Below are 23,192 nucleotides of genomic sequence, written 5' to 3'. Positions count from 1 at the left end.
GATCGACGTGTTTTTTGGCATAGAGATAGTTTATGGGCCAGAGAGACACAAAGGCTCCCTTTTATCCCGGAAAATGTACAGTTCCCGAGGGAACAGCGCGCGATAACCGAATCCCACGCGGGCGAAGCCGCGGGCAAAAGCTATTACTTAAATAAATTCAAGTTAAATGCTTGTAAAATAGTCTAGTTTCTTATCCCGAAGGAATTTAAATTTTGAGTGTATATCTGTGATACTTTAACAAATTAGGGAAAGTTAAATAAAAGCTTGTAATTTACAAGAATTGCCCGCGTAATGGTGTCAGATAGACCCAAATTTTATCCAAATCATCATCATCATCACACTCTATTACGTCTGACTACTGAGAACAAGCCTCCTCTACAAACGAGAGCACTTTGGTCGTAGTTCCCACGCGAGGCGAGACCCGTGCGGGTTGGGAATGTAACAAAAATTCAAGTAAAAAGTAAAGTAAAGTATTGCTTACTATGTCTGGTGTACAATAAAGAGTCTTTGTATTGTATTGTATTGTAAAATAAAAGATTTCAAAGAACGGTAATGAATTTCCTTATTAAATAATATAGTTCGGGTATTTCAAGCCAAAAGAGTCCAGAATAAAACAACTTAAAAGCACTTGAATAGGCAGTATGGAAAACTAAAGGCATAAATAAAAAGTTAGCAGAAAAATGCTCTGCAGCTTTAATTTTCACTATTCATTAGCAGCCTTTGCTTGCCCTTTTCATTTCTTGCGCTTTTGAAAACTTAATTCTGATATATTTTCTAGAAAAAATCTTCTTTTCCCGTTAAACTACTTATCAACAGTACTATAGTCGTTCCAATCGTTTATTTAACTTTTGACAGATCACGCACGTGAAGTTTTACAATAATTTTCGGTACAATGTACTACAGAGAATACCGTACTTCATGGACGGGTACCGCCCACTTAGTGATTTCCCATTCGTAATGAATGACCATAGACTATAAAAACTGTTTTGAAGTAAAACGCATTTTATAAATAAAACATACATTTAAAATTATTGTGATCATATTTTATATCAAAATCATTTAAAAATAATAAATACATTAATATGCCTTTAGGGATTAAAAAGTTAAAACAACTAAAATACGCACTGTAATACTATTTTTAATTATGCCTACCACGGGCGTCTCGTTGTGAGTGACCACAAACAGGCGTCGCGGCCGCGTCCAGTTTTGCCGCTTCATAATTGACAAAATTACTAAATTACCGTCGGAAGTGATAAACATATTTACTTAACATAAATGCTTTACTTTATTTTATATCCAAAGGGTAAGATAAAGTAACTTAAACACCTGTGAATGTTATAAAACAATGCAAAATGTCGAGCAAAACTATAATATGAATGTGTTGAATCGATTAAAACTTCTTCATGAATAAAATCGATTGTTAAAAGAATTCGAATCAGTAATGCATCAGGGCATCACTATTTTAATTAGTACTCGAGCTGTCAAAAGTTAAATAAACGATTGAACAATTATAAAAGTAGTATATATTTTTTTTAAATATTATTTGTTTGTTATGTTGTTAAAAAAAGCTTGCTCATTCAAATTAAAGAGTTTTTAATAGCAAAAAATGTTTTAGGTTACACCGGACAGTTGTAATACTGAGTCAACCCACTGTTATTTTTGCAATACAATGTCAACTGTTAAAATTATATTCTAAAGGTCGACATTGTATGCGAATTAATCAGGGCTGACTTGACACACTATTGCATAACAGCGTCCAGTTGTCAGTCACTTGGTTCCCCGTTTATAGCCATCATACATAACTAGCACTGAAAGGGGTTGAATATTTCCCACTTTAATAAGATTTCGGTAATAATTGGTTCCTTTAAGAGCTCTGCCTCTCTGGGACCGTTTAACTTTACTTGTCCGAATTTCATTTGCCCGAATTTCACTTGCCATACCAACGTTTGCCATAAAATATATAGAACCGTGCTGTTTTCAGGATTTTTTTAAATGTAATCATATAGAATGCAGTGGTTAGGTTAGGTTAGTTTAATATCAACTCTGAAGAAATTAGTATTTCAGAAATAAATTACTTTATGGCAAATGAAAATTCTAGAAAACGATACATTCGGCATATGAAGTTCGGGAAAACGATAGAAAACCTCTGGACGCCATGGCGACATCGCCAGCGACCCAAGCATGGCTACCTCCAAATCGAAAAGTCATGGCATCCAAAGGTCGCCAAACAGAATATCCATGGCTACCCTCCAGTCAGTTCAACGAAGTTTTAAAGAATAGACGCACTTAGATTAATGTGGGGTAAACGTACAAAGTGGGTACACTTACCACTACACAATCCATACATATTGCGTGCCTGTAAGAACAATTTAAAGTGTGTGCCAAATGCGCTCAATGTATATATTGCCTGAGAGTAATACCCCCCCCCCCCCTACCCCCGACCACCAGATGGGTTATTACTGGAGCAAGCTAAGCAGCATGCTTCGTCTTGTCATAATACATATTGTTTTGTCGACAAAAATTACATGTTCAATATTTTATCAAATCTAAAGAACTAACGGACTAACGAGATTTTTTCCCAGGGCGGCTCCAGAACGACACTGCACTATAACCTAACCTAAGCTAATAAGGTTAATTATTTTTTGTTGTGTCAGTCAGAAGGAAAAGGTTAAATTTTATAAATGAAAAGGTTAAAATTTGAACGAGTACCATCGCTCTACTAACATTATTTGCTGCATAAGCTCTCTGAACTCTTAACGACAGCCAATTTAGATGAAATACGCTATTAGATGCGGCTAAAACATTGAAGGAAAAATTATTGGCAAATACGGTTGTAAAAGATTGCCTAGAAGAGATTGCTCTGATGTTATAAGGGCGTCTATTGCTTTCCTAGTATATTTTCTCCAGGTACCTTTTTTATGGTTTTCTGTGTCGTGTGAACAATAAAGAGCTTTGTGTTATATTATAGTTTCATGTTTTTGCGGTCATTTTTTAAACGGTTCTTTTTAATACAATGTTTCAGAGTTTTCCAAATAGTTATTATTCTTCTTCTTTCATAAATTAAAGACCTGACCGGATCTTTCTCTTCAGAACGTCTTCGATTTGATCATGGAATATTCGAACTAAATAGAATACTATTTTTTTCCCAGGAAATTATTCTAATCGGGCATATTAGGCAAAGCTATGCGCAGGGGGCGGCCCTAGCGCAAACCTCCATGACAACGTCAGTTCTCTTTATATTTTGTCGCCTAACCGATCATGATCAAAGAGTATTTAGTACCTATATAGAAATCATGATATTTTTATTAGTAACAAAATAACATTATATAACGTTTTAAACTTTCGTGATTCTCACTCATAGTCAACATACCACAAACGGACTTATCACGCTATTTTTACACGAGTAATATTTACCTCGACGTTTCGGCAACGTTACAGTTGCCGTGGTCACGAGTAGACTCGTCACCACCGTCACCACGTGGCCGACGTGGTCGTCGTGACCACGGCAACTGTAACGTTGCGAAACGTCGAGGTAATTACTCGTGTAAAATAGCGTGATAAGTCCCGTTTATGGTATTTTTACTAAAATAACATTATATTTACATCGATTGTAACGATAGAGCTATATTTCTAAAAATGTAATTGAAATAATATGATATTAGCATTTAAGGTACTTAAAAAACTGTTTACGGTTTTATGCTTTGACAGCAGCCAATTGCAGTAATATTCCCTGTTGCGTTTGGATAGAATGAGGGCTATCGCGTATGAATTCGCGACTAGAGGCGCTAGTGTAGCGTGAGGTTTCCGAAATGTCAAATCTCATAGTTTTTGGGTGAGCTACGCGGGTTTATTTATAATTAGAATAATTTAGTGAATATTTTGCAATATCTTAAATTAATTATGGCAAATATGCGTTCCGGGGCAATGAATGTCTGTGTTTTGAGACAGTTTTGCCTTTCGGAAACCTTTGTCCTCCCTTTTTTCCGAACAAAACGGGGACTATGCAACACTGTGGCATGCTCGATATTTTTATGGTACGGTTTTAATGTGTATTGAAAATGATTTTAATCTAAACATTGTTTTCACGCCCGTGATAACAGACTTTGAAAGCCATACTTAAAAACCTCAACAGTGCGCCATCTAGTGAGACAAAAAACGATAGCCCTCATTGCAAACAATTACCGTATCTAAATAAAACTTCTTCTAAGCGAGGAGGTGAGAAAAAAAAGCTGGCACAGCGTTCTCCCATAGGGTAGGCAACATAAATTGGGAATGGGCGTGTCGGGAGGCGGTCGGCGCGGTGATAAACGAAGGTGGCAGGGTGTATAACTCTCATTTGTTTTCGCTTGTTAAATTAAGAAGTGTATTAAACAAAGAAATTCACATTTAAAATTCCCCCCTCTCTAATATGGAGTTTAATATTACCTGCGTACAGACTATAGTTATGTTTGTCTATGACACTTTTCTAAAATTCAGTTTGTTTCAAAAACTAGAAAAATCAAATACATCCCAAGCGAAATAACTTTGGCACCTTTAAAATATCTTAATCACAACGAACAACGCATTATTATTATTGAACTTGGCTCTCATTTTACATGGGATATTGGATTATTTTACATACCCTATATCACTTCGACAATTACGACAACTCTTATGATATCTCGCCCAGCTGTGTTTAAGCTATAGAGGAGACCAAAGAACTCCTACCTAAATACTCGTACATTCGAAAAATAACCCTCTTTTTCTTCGAGCAGTCTGTATCGACATTTTTATTCAATAGCGTGCAACTACACAAAGTAGCACTAAAGCTCGCCGAGTGCTCGTCACGCTGTCAGCGGTAGCGATATAAACGACTGGCGCGGGATAGCGTGTTGGCTTGTGTGATTGATGGGGTACAGTGTAGTTACTCAATAGTAACCTACTCGTACTGTACCTACAGAACTGTGGAAGGAAATCCTACTAATATTATAAATGCGATAAATAGTGTGTATGTGTGTGTGTGTGTGTGTGTGTTTATTCAATAGATTCATCATCATCATCAGCCTACAGCAGTCCACTGCTGGACATAGGCCTCTTCCATGGCGCGGCCACAACACTGTCTTCGTACGTTATGTATTCAATAGAGTGTTACTTCACTAAGTAGCACTAAAGCTTGCCGAGTGCTCATCACGCTGTCAGCCGGTAGCGATATAAACGACCGGCGCGGGATAGCGTGTTGGCTTATATGATTGATGGGACTACATACATACGTGATATACAGTGCACACTGGGTTACAGTCAAAGAAATTATTTATAAGTGCTTGTTGGTATTACTAGCCTAAAATTATTGTACATATTTGAGTTTGATATCGAATACCAATGATATTTATCTTTTTCTTTGACAGTGACAAAATTTCAATTGTCGCCTTTTTTACGCTTTATTTTTGACAGTACGCCCATGGCAACCAACAGCTTGGTATAAACGTAATTTAATACGGTATTTGATCTTTTTTTATTCATTTTTTAAATAATTAAAGCATGCATGATATCGAACAGAAAAACATTTATTAAGCTATCTTTAAATATAACAGAGTTATAATGGTTAAAAATTCAAAATTAGACAGAGAAAGACTGTATTTGACGTCACACGCAAGTAGTGCTATACTTGCTGCATAGAGAAAAGCGTTTTAGACAAGGACAGATATGTAGAATTAAAAAAAAAAAAAAAAATTTCAGCTGAATTAATTTTTCTCTTCGCTAAACATTATATGTACCTACCTATATCTATATTTTATTATAATATACAGGATATGGCAAATTCAACAGTTGTCAAATAACTAAGCAGTGAGACAAGAGACCCGGTTACGGACGCCAACATCATAGTATTACTACCATAATCTTTCAGTTTTTTTTATGATAGGGAGGCAAATGAGCAAATGGATCATCTGATGGACAATGATGTCATCATAGTCAAAATACCATATACGGTATCACGCTATTTTTACACGAGTAATATTTACCTCGACGTTTCGGCAACGTTACAGTTGCCGTGGTCACGAGTAGACTCACGTCACGTCAAGGTAAATATTTCTTGTGTAAAAATAGCGTGATAAGTCCCGTATACGGTATTTTGACTATGAGTGAGAATCACGAAAGTTTAAAACGTTATTATGATGTCATCAGTTGTGTTATTTATTTATTTCCCTTAATTGCGGCCATAAGTCTTGGACCAATGTCAGTTAAATTAAAGATAAATATATTCTTCTTATTCACGTTGTACGGCGATTGTAGTTTTTGCAACTTGATAGCAAAATTCCAGAAACTACGCGGAGACAACTTGCGCATTAAAAAATGTCAGACACGAGAGCAATATAGAATTTTGTGATCACTGTTCACTGTTAAGGTTAATCGCCGCATAAAACACTATCAAAATTATACTTCAACTAGCCAAAGAAGCAGAAATACCAAAATTAGATATCGTCTACATCCGCCATGTTCGAATGCTAAAAATCGAATCACTAATGATGATAATTATTTGACAGCTTACCTAGTGCCAGACATAGCACAGCTAGTGTTGTCATTGACCCTCAGGCCGCCAGGGCCCTCCGCCCTCATTCGCGAGCACTCTAACACCATCAATGCGCTCTCATGCCACTCCGTGCCACGGCTGGGCGAAGGTTCCACTTTATATCTTGAATTGACTGACACTAAATGCACTGCAATCACTTTGTACGCACTGTTTGCACTATCACTAAACTTGTCACTGGATGATGTTGATATTTTCAACAGTTATCTGAAACAAAAGAGGAATAGGTTAGTTAACATATAAATATTATAGAAGTCCCAAACCACACGGCGGCCACGACGTACAGAATACGCGTTCTTGAATCCACATAAGCACGACGACGACTGTACACGCGTCAATGTGTGCGTAAGATAGGTATACAGGGCTGACTACCGCAAAACCCTATAATATAAGTACTACCAATGACATTTAAAGGTACTTTTATGTAGGTAGGTATGGCTTAGATATGTGCAAATAAATGTAATCGTTAATCTTACCTATTTATTTAAACCTACTTAGAATGTGTCTGTCTGTGTATATAAGCATTATTATTTTGAATTACAATAGATATACGACTACAAACTTAAACGAATTATTCGGTAGTTATTTATTTCATGTATTAATCGCGATAATTTCAGAAATCATTATTTATTAAAAAAAGGGAGTAGGTAGGGTACCGTTATCATTTCGCAAAACTATTGCTCCCGAACTTAGTGCCGTCGCGTTGTGCACTTGAGGGGTGGGACAACTCGAATCGGTGCGGGGCGGAGCGTGGCCATTCTGTACGTTAGTAATATTATATAAGTATTCTGTGCCCAAACTAAGCAAAGCTTTTACTGTGGTTACTAGACTGAGCAACGGACTTACATACATACATTTAAAGACAAATACATATGTAACATAAATATCATGCATATTAAAAAATTTAATTATTAAATAAATTATTGTGAAAATTTGGTTAAGTATAAAGATGACATCATAAAGGTAAAAATAGCGGACAAGGGCGAATCGCAATCGCGCACCGAGGGTTCCGTGAAAATTTGTGTTACACCCAACCCATTGTCAGCAGAGTACTCCTAAGCAAATTGTACGCAATGTGAGTTCATTTTAGACGGTTACTGACGTAGACAGATTGACATAAAAAAAACAGTTTTTTTTTTATTGGTTGTGTGTGTTTACAAGAGCTACTTTCATACCTTTTTAAGTTTTTAAGACTAGTGGAAGTGCTCTAAACGTTCTTACGAAAAAATCTATGGGTATAAATAATAGGTGAATTAAAAGAATGCGGAAAAGGGAACAAAATTAATTCAAACTAATAATGACGAAGCTTTTTCACGAACCATTTTCGAGCAAAATCACGTTATAAAGTCTGTAATTGAATCAAATTTCAAAAGAGGCAAACATTAAAAATATCATTACGCTTTCTTTACTTTGGATTTTCATAAGGAAAATTTGTTTTGATTGGATTTGCAAGTCTCCCCTTTCAAGTAAAAACAAAGAGATTTTGGAATCATTGGCCGACGGTTTTTTTTTTCGCCAACCAAATGTTAGTTGATACATTGAAAATACAAACTGAAATATAGATGCACAGAAAAAAACAGAAAAATAAGACCATCACTGGGAATCGAACCCAGGTCCTCGGTAATCCGTACCGCGTGCTATACCGCTACACCACTGATGGTCAACGGTACCGACACGAATTTCCCTATGCACCTCATATCTCAGCTTGTTTTTTTTGTTTCTTAGTCACTTAAGCAGCGACGCTAGCGACATCTATGCCGTAGCCCTCATCGAGAAACTTTTTCGGCATTCCATTGGAACTAACCGCTCACCCGGACAAGAGATATCGTTACTAAGCAATCAAATTAAGATTGGTTTTTTTACACAGCAAAATGATGAATGATGTTTTTTGATACAGCAAAATGTGTTTGCCTGTGGCTGGTTATGTCAACTGTCAAAGTGACAGCTAGGTTTTTTTAAGTTTTAAAAACGACTAGACAAATATGACATTTCATTACGTAGATAGTTGAATCCCGAAAATAATAGTAGGTAGGTAACTTATAGATATGCCACATATTTTATTTATTTCACTGATTCTACGGAATCAAAATGTACCATAATATCATCATCATCCCAGCCTATATACGTCCCACTGCTGGGCACAGGCCTCCTCTCAGAACAAGAGGGCTTGGGCCATAGTTCCCACGCGGGCCCAGAGCGGATTGGGAACTTCACACGCACCATTGAATTGCTTCGCAGGTTAGTGCAGGTTTCCTCACGATGTTTTCCTTCACCGCAAAGCTCGTGGTAAATTTCAAATGTAATTCCGCACATGAATTTAGAAAAACTCAGAGGTGCGAGCCGGGGTTTGAACTTATAGATATGCCACATATTTTATTTATTTCACTGATTCTACGGAATCAAAATGTACCATAATATGGTACGTTTATAAAATAATAATTAGGTATATAATAAAAAAAGTTACTACAATCTCTATAGGAATTTTGTCAAATCCCAAAATTCCTTTTCTACTGCAAGACGTATGTTCTTAGAGTAGGTACCACGAGCGAAGACGCGGGCACAAACATCCATATTTTTTAAAAATTAGAATCTTACATTTCTAAGCACAGACTCACGCAAGAACTGTTACTTTATGTTTTCTAAATCGGGCGCTAGCTGGTAGTCGTGGGCACTCGCTGGCACTTCACTGGCACTCCATGGCACTCCACTGGCACTTTCTAGCACTCCACACGGCGCCCTGAGAGGCCATTAAAGTCCCAGACGGGCTTTGATTTCTATGGAAATTTTACATACCGTTTGAAATCATGAGTATAGATTTTGGACGCGCACAGGTATGAGTCTAGTTACATAATATTATCCTAGTAATACTATTACTTATTAGGGTAAATGTGAAAGTATGTGCGAGTGTGTGTTTGGTTACCCCTTCAAGGTAGAACAGCTGGACTGATTTTAATGAAATTTGGTATGTAAATTTTAATTTATATTTTTTTAATTTTTTTTTAACGTAGACATTAAATTTTTGAATGCTTTTTATGAGGGTATTTTTACAAAGTATATTAACAAGATAAATAATAGTCTACGTGACTCGTTAGATGTTATCAGAGTATAATGACAGCTCATTATTTCAATAAAAAACTAACAGTAAGTATTGAGTATGTTAACCAAAATAATACAGGCTAATTAAGAACCCAACAGACTACACAAACTAAGCGTCCTCTGCCCTCCGTACTAGTAAAAACTGTATCACGGAATGGCAGGATCCACCGTCCTCTTTGCAATCAATGAGAATCAAAATCAACCGCAAATAAAAAAAACAATATCAATATTAAAACGAGAAAAAAAAGGAGGAAACAATAACCTACCTTAACTTTAAGGGATAAGTTCGCCTTCGTACATTCCTATTGTTATTTATTAATTTTATGTGTTTTTTATGTACAATAAAGAGTTTACAATACAATAAAACACCATAATTATCAGTGATAAAAGTCCACGAGGGTAGGAATACAATATAAGATGAGCATGTTCAATTATTTCACAGTCTGTTGCAAGGTGCGAGTAATGTAAACAACATGTAGTATATGTAAAAACCCAAGATCAATTTTCTTTTCTTTGCTTTCTTTACCTTCTCTTTTCGTTTAAATGTATTACGTATAAAATGTGTATGTAATGTATATTTCTATATATATATATATATATCTATATTCTCATCCGGCAGGCTACCAAATCTCCGTTGAGCCCCCTCTCGGCTCCTCGGATCATTGCCTGATCCGGAGTAAGGTACCTCTCACGTGCCCCCCGCGTCGGCGAGTTGCTTGCAGCCGTCGTGTGTGGCATTACAAGTCAGCAGATTAAGATGGGATGCGGTCCTTCTTTGCGACCTACCCTTGGAGGCAGGTTTGCTTCAAGCTGGATGATCCCAACGTCGTTGCTGACTCTGTTACTGACGTGGTGCTGCAGGGAATGGAACTCTTTGTTCCATCCTCTGCGGTCCCCGTTGGTGGCAGATCCCAACCTTGGTTTGGTCGATCCTGCAAAATGGCTTCACGCCGAAAGCGGGAGTGTTACCAAGCCTGGGTAAATGCAGCGAAAATACGGGATGTAAATACCAGTACCTTAAAAAAGGAGTTTAACTTTGCCTCTAGGTCCCTCAAAAGAGACATTTCCAGAGCTAAGTCGTTGCACATTGGTAGAATTGGCGAGAGACTAGAGCGTCTCCCTTCGGGAACTCGTGCGTTCTGGTCTCTTGCCAAAGCTATTCAGGGGAATTTCTGCGCGCCATCTTTTCCGCCTTTTACATGCGGGTAACGATTCGTTGGCCCACGACGCAAAGGATAAAGCTGATCTTCTAGCTAAACTCTTTGCGTTCAACTCGACTTTGGATGACGGGGGACACACGCCGCCGACTATACCGCGGTGTGAGAGCTGTATGCCGGATATCCGGTTCCACCAAAGCTCAGTGCGTAGAGCACTTCTCTCCCTCGATATCCATAAGTCGAATGGGCCCGATGGAATCCCCCCGATAGTGTTGAAGACTTGCGCTCCTGAGTTGGCTCCGGTTCTAACGCGTCTTTTTCGGCTCTCCTACTCTTCTGGCGTAGTCCCGATCTCATGGAAGTCTGCTCTGGTGCACCCGATACCTAAAAAAGGAGACCGCTCCAACCCATCTACCTATAGGCCAATAGCCATAACGTCCCTGTTCTCGAAGATAATGGAGTCCGTTATCAACGACCAGCTCCTTCGGTACCTAGAGGATCACCAACTGCTGAGTGACCGACAATACGGTTTCCGTAGCGGCCGCTCGGCTGGTGATCTTCTGGTTTACCTGACACATCGTTGGGCACAGGCGATTGAGACAAAGGGTGAAGCATTGGCTGTTAGCTTAGATGTAGCGAAGGCCTTTGATCGGGTTTGGCACAAAGCACTCCTTTCAAAACTTCCGTCTTTTGGGCTTCCCGAGAAATTAGGCGGATGGATCGGCAGCTTCCTAACGGACAGAAGCATAAAGGTCGTAGTTGACGGCGCATGCTCTGACTCCATGTCTGTGAATGCTGGTGTTCCTCAAGGCTGTGTGCTATCGCCTACGCTGTTCCTTCTGCATATCAATGATATGCTGCCAACTGGCGGCATTCACTGTTATGCGGATGATAGTACGGTTGATGCCTCTTACACCGGCCGCGCCAATATTTCTCGGGAAAACGTCACAGAGTGCCGAAACAAACTTGTGTCTGAAATTGAGACTTCCCTTAAAGAAGTTTCAGAATGGGGTCGACTTCATTTAGTCCGTTTTAACCCCACAAAGACACAAGTTTGCGCGTTTACCACAAAAAAGTCTGCGTTTGTCGCATCACCTCTTTTCGAAAGCACTTCCCTAGCTACCACAGCCAGTATCGGAATCCTTGGTATCGACATCTCGAGTGAAGTCCAGTTCCGCGGCCATTTAGAGGGTAAGGCTAAATTAGCCTCAAAGAAGCTCGGCGTGCTCAACAGATCGAGACAGTATTTCACTTCGGCCCACCGCCTCCAGCTTTATAAGGCGCAGGTTCGCCCACATATGGAATACTGCTCTCATCTGTGGGCAGGGGCTCCCCAGTACCAGCTTCTCCCTCTGGACCGCATACAACGGAGAGCGACTCGAATAGCCGGCTGCCAACGAGTTTCCGATCGACTTGACTCTTTGGCGCTGCGTAGAGATGTAGCTTCACTGTGCATCCTCTATCGCATGTACAACGGGGAGTGCTCCGAGGAATTATTCGGGTTGATCCCTGCCGCATCCTTTCGCCACCGACCTACGCGACAACACTTCCATCCTCACCATTTAGATGGTTGGCGGTCCTCTACTGTGCGTTTTTCCAGAAATTTTCTGCCTCGCACAGCAAAACTCTGGAATGAGCTATCGCCCGCGGTATTCCCGGACCGCTATGACCTTCAAGTTTTCAAGAAAAGAGCGTACTCCTACCTTAAAGGCCGGCAACGCACTTGTGACTCTTCTGGTGTTGCAGGTGTCCATGGGCGACGGTAATCGCTTACCATCAGGCGATCCGCCTGCTCGTTTGCCCCCTATACCATTAAAAAAAAAAAAAAAAAATTTACTGTGTATAAATGTATATGTTTTTGTATTTATGTATCTGTGTAAACGTGAATATGTGTAGATATGCATGTAAACAATTATCATGATAGTCTTTCTAGAAGTTTCTCAGTGTTTTCGTAATTAAGTGTTTTTAAAAAAGCATCTACTTTAAGTTTGCATTGGTACGAGTTTAGGGTTCTCAAGCTAATACTTTTACTTATCCGGTTATATAAAAAAGGTCCAAGAAATTTTGCATATTTACGAGCAAAAACCGTTGCACAAGTGGGGGTGTAATAAACAATATACTTTCGACGTCGGTGGATAGATGTACAAGGAATTTGTTTATGCTGTTCAACAATCATTTGTTGTAAATAGTTGGAAGTCTGGATTTTCATCCCAATATCCCCACGCGATCGGGTTAAAATCCCAAAATCTCAACCGCTGGGTTTAGTCATGATTTTTGTCACATTTGTTTTTAGTGCAACGCCAATGAAGCAAAAACCGGCCAAGCGCGAGTCGGACTCGCGCACGAAGGGTTCCGTACCATATATACAACATTCATTAGACATTAGCAAAAAATGTCAAAAAATCACGTATGCTGTTTAGGAGCCCCCCTTAAATAAGAGTATTTATTTTATTTGGTTTTTAGTATTTGTTGTTATAACGGCGACAGTTATAATAATAATAAACTCATTTATTTCGGGCAACTTGGCCCACACAATAAATACCTTACAGACTAACATACACATTTACACATACACATACAAAATTTGTGAGCATTTCAATTGTCTAACTATCACGGTTCATGAGATACAGCCTGGTGACAGACGGACGGATGGACAGCGAAGTCTTAGTTATAGGGTTTCCGTTTTTAGCCTTTGGGTACGGAACCCTGAAAAACAAGTAGAAGTAGGCTACCAAAATTTCAACCGTTGCAGGATTAACGTCACGAAATTTGGCGCGATGTAAGTTTTGGGCAAATCTCACGGGAAATTTTGGGAATTACCGAAATTTCCACTCAACCAAGATCAAACCACGGGATCAAACTAAAGCCTGTATAAATACTTTTTATTAAAACAGATAAAGGTACATTTTAAAGGTAGGAAAAAGTTGACTTCGTCTCTATACCTTTTTACATAGCGAGCTCGTGTTATCTGTATTGTGTAAACACAGCCAATACCTTCGGCAGGCAATTAAGATTGAGAACAGATCTCGCAGTTAATAGAATTGCCCTCGGTTTTGTTTAATCGAATTCCTAATGGAAGATTTAAAGCAAAATACTAAGTGAATTAATGCCAAGTCCAGATAACCTCATTTACTATAGAACTTGGCATATCATGATGACTTTTACTTGGTGATTATTTTTCGCGACTGCCCGAGGGAGGGTGGTTTTTCGAACGTATGTACCTATATTTATCTTTGAGGATTAACAAATTATCTCAATTCAAGTAAATAAAACACATGAAATTAACAGTTAACAAGAAGACGAAAAGAACTAACCTCCGTAGGTTAGGTTGGAATCCTTATTCGCGCTGTCATCGTTCATCCAGCATTACCTCTCACATTTCGTTTTTTAGTTTTTTTTTACCGTACAACGGCAAAACCTACTAGACACTGACAAAATTGTCCTCCAACGGACAGAGTCATATATAAAAAAAAAACTAACCTAAGATACTCTAAACTACAGTACTTTCATTTTGGCATGGTGCGGGTGTGCTGTCAATCAAAGTCAGAGTTAAAATATCTTTATTCAATTGAAGCTATAACAAGCACATGATGTCAAAAAAATCTACCACCGGTTCGGAAAAACCTCTGTTTTGAAGAATCCGGCAAGAAACTCAACGAGGTATATTTTTTTAAACAGATTTACAATATTATGAAATGATTTCTATACATCACAAGTATTTAACACAACTTTATTTCATTTTATTTTATTTGTATCACAAGACTGAGAGTCAAAGTGTCGAAACTTGAGTCGATATAACTAATAATTTAGTAAATCTACGTACCCAAATGGTTGTCTGGAAGAGATCGCTTTTAAGCGATAAGACCGCCTATTGTCTACCCTGAATCCGAGGCATAACTTTTTTACAAGCTTTTATTTAGTTTCACCTGTCCCGTTATCTGTGTCTGTCTGTAATCAAATCTGCAAGTTAAATTTGACCAACTTCTAGTAGTCAGATTGACTTGAAATTTGGAATACTTATGTAAATCACGTGACAATACAATAATCTAGTGGTGACATCCTGGTAGTCCACCCAGGATGGTCTCCACAGGACGGAACTCTTCAACGGTTAATAGCATCGACTTGAAATTTGATATGCAAATGTATTTTGGGTGACAATGCAATTTTAGACGACCAGATGGCCTAGTGGTTAGAGAACCTGACTGCGAAGCTTGAGGTCCCGGGTTCGATTCCCGTGTCGGGGCAGATATTTGTATGAAAAATACGAATGTTTGTTCTCGGGTCTTGGGTGTTTACTATGTATTTAAGTATGTATCTATCTATATAATTATATTTATCCGTTGCTTAGTACCCATAACACAAGCTTTGCTAAGCTTACTTTGGGACTAGGTCAATTGGTTTGAATTGCCCCGTGATATTTATTTATTTTATTTAATGCAAGTACAGTCAATAAAAAGTACAGTCAGCAAAAGAGCTTGTATTCAAAATGTTTTTTTATGGTTAGGTTATTTTAAAGGAGGGGGGGCGCCGTCTTCGTCAGAGAGGTCTTGACCCCCGCTCTGAGTTGTTTGGTTGTCTATCGCGGTTCGACTCAGTAAATAAGTTTTAAAAAAACCGGCCAAGAGCGTGTCGGACACGCCCGAAATAGGGTTCCGTAGCCATTGCCAAAAAATTAAGTAATTTTTTTAAGGGTTTCGTATTTTGTACGGAATATTCCAAATTTAGGCTGCTATTTACTCTTAAACTATTAATAATTCTGAAGAAAACTTAACCGTTATAGTTTTCCTTGTAATTTCGATACATATAAGTAGGTACTTACTACCATCCTGAATTTTTACTAATGTTTCCACCCACCGGTTTAGATTTTCGAGTGAGTGGGGGGGGGGGACGCTCGATTATAATGAAAACTTGCACTTTAAAGTTGAATATTTTGAAAACAAATAACTGAATCGAAAAATCTTTTTTGCAACCCCATTTTGGTTTTAAAAGACCTATCCAACGATACCCCACATTACGTCTATGGGAGATACTCTAAAAAAAATTTTTTTAATTTTTTATTGTACCATTTGGTCGGCATAGTTTTCATGTAATATATTCGTGCAAAATTACAGCTTAGCATTGATAGTCCCTGAGCAAAGCCGTGGTCGGACAGACAGACAGACAGACATGGCGAAACTATAAGGGTTCCGTTTTTGCCAGTTTGGCTGCGGAACCCTAAAAAAGTAGCTCATAATGTAAGTAGAATCGAACCTTGCATTTACAGCCCCATCGTCCGAGGCACTCTGTATATTGTCTATTCTCGCATTTCCGTAGTAGAAATAAATGTTTTTCCTAAAAAACTGAATAGACTTCAAGTTTAAGCTGTTTTTGGATGTTTTCCATTTCACCGTTTTCTAAAGGAACTTCGAAGTTTAGAGATTAAAACATTCCAAACAACCATTTCTTACTTTTTGCTCTTTGAAAAGAAAAAGAACTGAGTTTTATTCGTTTGCTGTGTTGGTAAAAAATAGTCAAGTTCGAGTCGTATTCCTACAAGAGGTGTTCCGTGCCATCGCATTATACAAAACTGATTCATACATTATATTCCAATATTTTTGGTCTAAAGGGCAACACACACAGAGAGCGGGCGCGGGTCGTGCGCGGGCCCGCGACGGGCGTATTTGCATGGCGGTATATGGACGCCTTCACACAAAACGCTGGCGCGGGTCGGGCGCGGGACGGGTCGTGCGCGGGCCCGCGCCCGTCGCCCGTCGTCACAAACAGCGCGCGGGCCGAGCGCAGAGTTACCAACTCTCAAAAAAATTTATCCCTAAAGCTTAAGTTAAAAACCCCTAAAACTCGATTTTAATGAAAATTTGTACTTTAAAGTTGAATACTTATTTCGCAAACAAATCACTGAATCGAAAAATCGTCTTAGTAACCCCCTAATGGTTTTAATTTAAAAGACCCCACACAATAGGGTTGGATGAGAAAAAAAAACCCTACTTTACGTCTGTGTCGTATATGTCGAAGTTCAATATTCAAAAAATGGCTGAACCGATTTTGATAAAACATGTCTAATAACCATCGCTAGAAAACCTGCTTTCAAATCGGTTCACCCATTTAAGAGCTACGGTGCCACATACAGACACACATAGTGGTCAAACTTATACTCGTAACACCCCTCTTTTTGCGTCGGGGGTTTACACGTGTTCGGTAATTTATCGATGGCGCCTTTTAACTCTGGTTTATCATCATCATTCCAGCTTTTATACGTCCCACTGCTGGGCACAGGTCTCCTCTCAGAAGAAGGCTTGGGTCGTAGTTCCCACGCGGGCCCAATGCGGATTGAGAACTTTACACACACCTACTCTGGTTGTGGTTAGACAATAATATCTAAGAAACCTGGCCCTATACCACGAAGTGCAAAACTCGAACTTCGTATGTTGCCGTCCCGCTGACGCTTATGTCATTTAATACGCGAGTGAAAGGGACGGTGCGATACGCGAGTTTCGTAGTAGCCCCTCTGACCGGCAAGCAATTTAACTGCAACAGTTAACTTGTGGCAAGCTACAACGCTGGTTTTCGGTGGGACTCATTTAAAACTATATAAACACAAAACATACACACTGTCATGGTCATAACACTAACCCAGCGGAAAATGTAGTTCACAGATGAACCTAACAGGCCTTATAATAAAAAAATGAGGAGGGAACCCTAAATTAAAAGGGACTTCATAATTGAGGACATTCTCTGAAGGGGCTATAAAACCCTTTGATGAAATAATTCGGTTCCTTTTTTATGACAATTAAAATTAAATGTTATTTAAGGATTTCTTTGGGAAGCGTTTTTTAGAGCTTTTCTTAAAGGATGGTGCTTAATTTTTTTTAAGTGTTTATCATCAAAATTATACTAGCGTAACGTAGCGTAGGACGTCCACCAACGAGATGGACGGATGACATGGTTAAAGCTGCGGGTTCACGGTGGATACAGCCGCTGCCAACCGAAGCAACTGGAGGTCTGTGGGGGAGGCCTATGTCCAACAGTGGACGTCCTACGGCTGAGATGATGATGATGATGATGAAAATTATACTTAAAATAAAAACCAGCCATGAGCATAGTAGGACTCGTGAACGTATAAATTCGTAGATATATATGAATGAATACCCAGTACCAGAGCCCCTCTTCTAAGCACAATGTACGCAGTGTGGGGTCATTCTATATGGTTACTCAGAGCTACGGTGCCACAGATATACACACAGACAGACAGACTCAAACTTATACCACCCCTCTTTTTGCGTCGGGGGTTAAAAAATAAAATACAGTTGCGTTTGCAACAGTAATAAAACATTTGTTTTAATAAAAAAGCTGACGTAACAAGCGCAGCAATCCTTCATGATAGCCTTGTATTGTATTTTATCACAAAAACAGTATATTTTACCAACATTTCTCACGTCACGTAGTAACAACCAATGAAATGACTTCCACCAATCTACATCAAAAGTTTCAGGAAATCGAGTTCACCCGAACATACTTATTTATTGGGTTACTGCCTGAAAGCGTTCCCGAAAAGTCGTTGCTCCAAGTAATGAAACAATTCCGGTGGAATTTGGAGTTTTAAAAGCTGATTATAAATACAAAGGTACGAGAAAAAAGGTATTTTGTAGAATTGTGGGCAAGGATTGGTAACGAAGGACTTTTTATAAGGTTTTATTTACTTAAAATGTTTTTTTTTTTATGGTCAAATCTTGCAAGTCAAATTTTGCACCCCTGTAGTTATAGTTTTTTATCTGTTTAGTTCAAATTAACTTTGTTCTGCTAGCTTTAAAAGCTAAAAGAATTTCAACATAAATTTTGTTACAAAAAATTACTTTCTGCCAAGTTTCTTGCGCTCAGCTTTCCGCCCGAGCTCGCCTTCAAAAACGACCATGGATTGGTTTGAAACAGTAAAGCATATTTACGTGAGTGATCCGGATATCTATTTTAATAATTATGCTAGAATCTGTTCAATTTCTCGGGTTATATACGTCCCACTGCTGGGCATAGATCTCTCAGAATAAGAGGGCTCGAGGCGTAGTTCCCACGCAATCCCAGTGCGGATTGGGAACTGAATCTGTTTACTGTTAGATTTTATCTAACGATTTAAACGAAGCCGCGGATGAAAGCTTCTTAATAAACGAACATAAAGTAAGCACAAGATAATATCTGTTCTATAAAATTAGTATAATGTCGTCAACATATAACGTTACAGTCGCCTCAGCTTTATGGCATAGGAAATTTAGTGAGTGCCTCCGGCTTCCTCCTAAAGGATAATAGTCGTAATAATATATATATAATGTCATGAGCGCTAATGCTATTCCTCTTTGATCTTCGCAAGTTCTGTACAGCTCAGAACTTTCCAAAGATCACATAACACTTAACAATGCATTGAAATATGAAACCTAACGCTAGTACCATGGAGAGACTTTCCCAACGCCCCAGAAGACATGATACGAGCTTGTGAATAAACCTGTCGATGTTGGAGTTATGGTTCAAAATTGAGTTTAATGCTTTTAGGTTTTAGGTAGGATTTGCTTCGTGGGAAGTGGAAGCCATGAAAACGATGGAATATTCGAAATAAAGCAGACGATATCGCGGCTCGAATCTGCTCTGTTGAAAAATGGGATCGAATATTTTATTATTATGAAAAAATCGTACATTGTTCATGTTATATGGTTTGCGATACGTCAACGCCGTGATAATTTACTTTCGATAGAATCCTCCTGTTTTATGTACCCAAACTCACACAAATTTCATTTCATACGAGTATTTCGGGGATCATCTCAACATACAGTGTGTTACAGGCACCCAGGCTTTTTTTAAGGGAGGTTAAAGTAAAGTATTTCTGAAACTTAACCATTACATGAAATAATTAATTTCAGACTTTGTTAACTTTCTAAAAAAATTATAATTGCCAGCAATGTACAGCAAAATGAATTGAACAGTAAGTGTAAATGACAGCCGACAGATACTTCAATTATTACTTGTACTTTGCTGTACATTGCTTGCAATTATAATTTTGTTAGAAAGTTAACATTCTGAATTTTAGTTTATTACTCAAAAAATTCAAAATTCAAATGATTTATTCAGTAAATAGGCCGCAATGGGCACTTTTACACGTCATTTTTTTAAACTACCAGCGCTTTCGGAAATACCATCATTGCCAAGAAGAATGCGCCGCAAGAAACTTGGCAGAAAGTCATTAATTAAATTTATCTACACCCATATAGTAAATCCTTAATTATGCGTTCAAAAACCATAGGTAATGACCAGCATTACGACATTGGATTCTATTATGAACACGGCTGTATCATAATGGTCATTACGAATTACGATGCAGAAATCTGTACGGCGCGCCGCGACCACGTGCCAGCAGCACGTAGTCGCGCGCGCAGCGGGCGCAGCTCGTAGGGCAGACATACCTACCTAGTTCTCGTTAATGCAGGTCATTCTCAATGGTTCGCGGAACACATGATAGAGGATTTAATATATGGATATAGATAAAATATTGTATGCAACTGTATGTAATTAGGCCTTAAAACACTCATGTGACCCTATTATGAAACTCGGCTACGCCTCGTTACATTACCTCGTACACATACATATAGGTTACTTTAACCTCCCTTAAAAAAAGCCTTGCTGCCGGTAACACACTGTATACGTCCCACTGCAATAGGCCTATCATATCTAAAGCCCAGTTTACACCGCGAGCAGAGCGGAGTCCTTACGGACTTTGTACAAAGATCGGCTGCATAATAGTACATTGTCTTAAGGGCGGTAAACAAGGAATTACGAACTAGAGTCTATTAGAAGCCCGAAGTCGAAGACTGAGGGCTTTAATGAGTCGATGTTCGTAATTCTAGTACCGCCCGTGCGACATACAATGTTTTTCATCACATTTGCGAGTAAAATTGTATATTTGTAAAAGAAAAACTAAGATTTTTCCAAAAATTGCCGATACCGCTGACTACGCTCTTGGCAGCGCCAGCCTCCGCGCCGCCCCACCCCACGCAGCATGTGCCCGACGTGCGCGCGCCGCGCTCCTGCACACCATGCAGTATCACACTCATTTACCGACCTTGGGCTTCATGACAAGCACATTAAGGTCGAGGGTTTTATTTGGGGGGTTGCAACCAAGGTAGCCTGCATGTTACGACACTGTTTACGAGCAAGTGTGATGAAAAAGTACTTACACCGAACCTCTTATAAAGTTGATCGATGTTGGTTGATCTAAGTCATAAATAAGTCCGCTCCGTTTGCGGTGGAAACCGTGCTTAAATGAGAGGGGGATTGTCGTAGTTCCTACGCGGGTTCCGTTCGGATAGGACAGTTCTCACATCATTGCATTTATTTGCACGTCTTCACTGTAAAGTTCATGGTAAATTTCACATGTAACTTCGCGCGTAGCTTCAGAAAAATTCAGAGGTGTAAGTCCAAGTTCGAGATCACGAGCCTCTGTTTGAGGGGCCATAGATTACTACTAGGCTACTAAGGCATGTAAATAAGTTTAACGTTCGAGTGCTCGACACGCTAACGCCTAATAGACGACACCCTGCTGTCGTCTCTATTGCTAATGACAAAATCAAAGATGCCAACTATTGGGACAGTGACGAGCACTCGTACGTTTACCTTACTTATGTTGTTAAAATTACCACGAAACACTGAAAAAAATGTTTCCTAACAGTCATCATCATCATCATCATCCCAGCCTATATACGTCCCACTGCTGGGCACAGGCCTCCTCTCGGAACAAGAGGGCTTGGGCCATAGTTCCCACGCGGGCCCAGTGCAGATTGGGAACTTCGCACGCACCATTGAATCGCTAACAACTTGTTGCTAACAGTAACAAAAAAAAATGTTGCTTGTAACATGAGTGACAACAAAGCTAAGGCCTACTAGTAGCTAAAAGTTAGGTGATGTCTTACAAAACCAGTGCGGCAATATAAGCATTATTTTGGTTCCTAAATTAGTACATTTTGGTTAAACGTCAAGTAGCCAAACTAGTTCAACCATCCTTTTTTTCAGTGAAGATGACCACATTGTAGCAGCCGTGGTTACCCACACGCCACCCACAGGATAGAAACCTTCACCGTAGGTATGATAGAGAGAGAGAGAGAAAATGAGAGAAAGAAAGAGAGAGAGGTATTTATAAAATAATTCCATTGAAAGTATCATCCCATGTGTAAGTGCTTAAGTACTTTAAATATTATCGCATGCGAAGATTTTAAGATGCCCGCGGCAAGGCTTCGGTTGATTGAACCTAAATCAAGTTCCCTTACACCTTGTCCTTGGATGCTGTACGAAGCTTTTATCGAGGGGATTACAGAGTAATTTCATTATTTTCAACATGATATAATTTGTTTTGCTTTGCATGTTTACGTACGTACGTACCGTACGTACCGGAAGGAATCTCTTGAAATAAAATGAAAGGAAATGATAAAATTTTGAACATGAAACTACCGTGAGACTCACTCATATTAAATGTTATTATAACGGATAACTCGCGTCTTAAACCGAGTTTAGCTCGACATGTTTCGGGCTATTTCGTAGCCCTTCCTCTCAGGAGCACGCGAACCGGCGGCTGCCGCAACACGCACACTCAACCACTACGCACGCACGCACGCTACGCACTACGAAATAGCCCGAAACATGTCGAGCTAAACTTAAACCGACGTGAGTTATCCGTTATAATAACATTTAATATTAATGATAAAATGTTTATTATATAAGACACCAGAAGATTACAATCATCCATTATGTCCTTCAGTTAGTTAGTTCTGTTTATTCAAAATGATCCTACACACAGCTAAATTTGATTGTAGATGATCTCGGCAACCGCCATTGCTTTCTCCAGCGTTCTAACAATAAACGAATAAAGGGAACGTAGTATGTTATGAAAATGTTGTGTTTATGGCTCTCTAAAGTCACAAAAGATGCAGAGAGGACAGCCGATGGACGCTTAAACTTCCTGGTTTATAGCAATATCAGTGTTAACTTGTAACAAGGCTTGTTGATTTTCAACCTCTTCCTCAAATTCATGTTTAGGTTCGTTTAAAAATTCAATTCAATTTTTCCATTTTCGAATATCCACTGTAGCTTCCTATTCAGCACTTTTTTTATGTCATCATTCTTAGCTCAGCAGCCGTTCTATCAAGACGTGTTTTTAAGTCTAACATTATCTTATAACTTTGACGTTAAAACATCTATTCGTGCTTATACTTCCATAGTTCAGTGAATCAGTGCTTTTATATACAGTTGTATATAACACTTGAATCCTGTTTTACTTAACCCTCAAAAGGGACCTTAAAGGCACATTTGTAAGTCCTACAACATTTATAACCGTTTTGACTTATATT

The 23,192-nt window shown here is 38.9% G+C and overlaps 1 protein-coding gene across 5 annotated transcripts in view; it reads right to left on the bottom strand.

The window, feature by feature from the left end:
* The window catches only part of Neto (Neuropilin and tolloid-like), a 341,810-nt gene that overhangs the window by 115,080 nt on the left and 203,538 nt on the right, over positions 1–23,192 (bottom strand). For all 5 annotated transcript variants that reach the window (XM_074106549.1, XM_074106548.1, XM_074106547.1 and 2 more), the window contains one exon: positions 6,527–6,772. In XM_074106549.1, coding sequence (XP_073962650.1) covers positions 6,527–6,560 — 34 coding nt within the window. In that variant the 5' untranslated portion in view covers positions 6,561–6,772. The remainder of the gene's footprint in view (positions 1–6,526; positions 6,773–23,192) is intronic.

Source organism: Choristoneura fumiferana, chromosome 24 (genome assembly GCF_025370935.1).
Source record: "Choristoneura fumiferana chromosome 24, NRCan_CFum_1, whole genome shotgun sequence".
In the NCBI taxonomy this organism is placed as follows: Eukaryota; Metazoa; Arthropoda; class Insecta; order Lepidoptera; family Tortricidae; genus Choristoneura; species Choristoneura fumiferana.
This window is presented reverse-complemented; position numbering and strand designations above follow the sequence as displayed.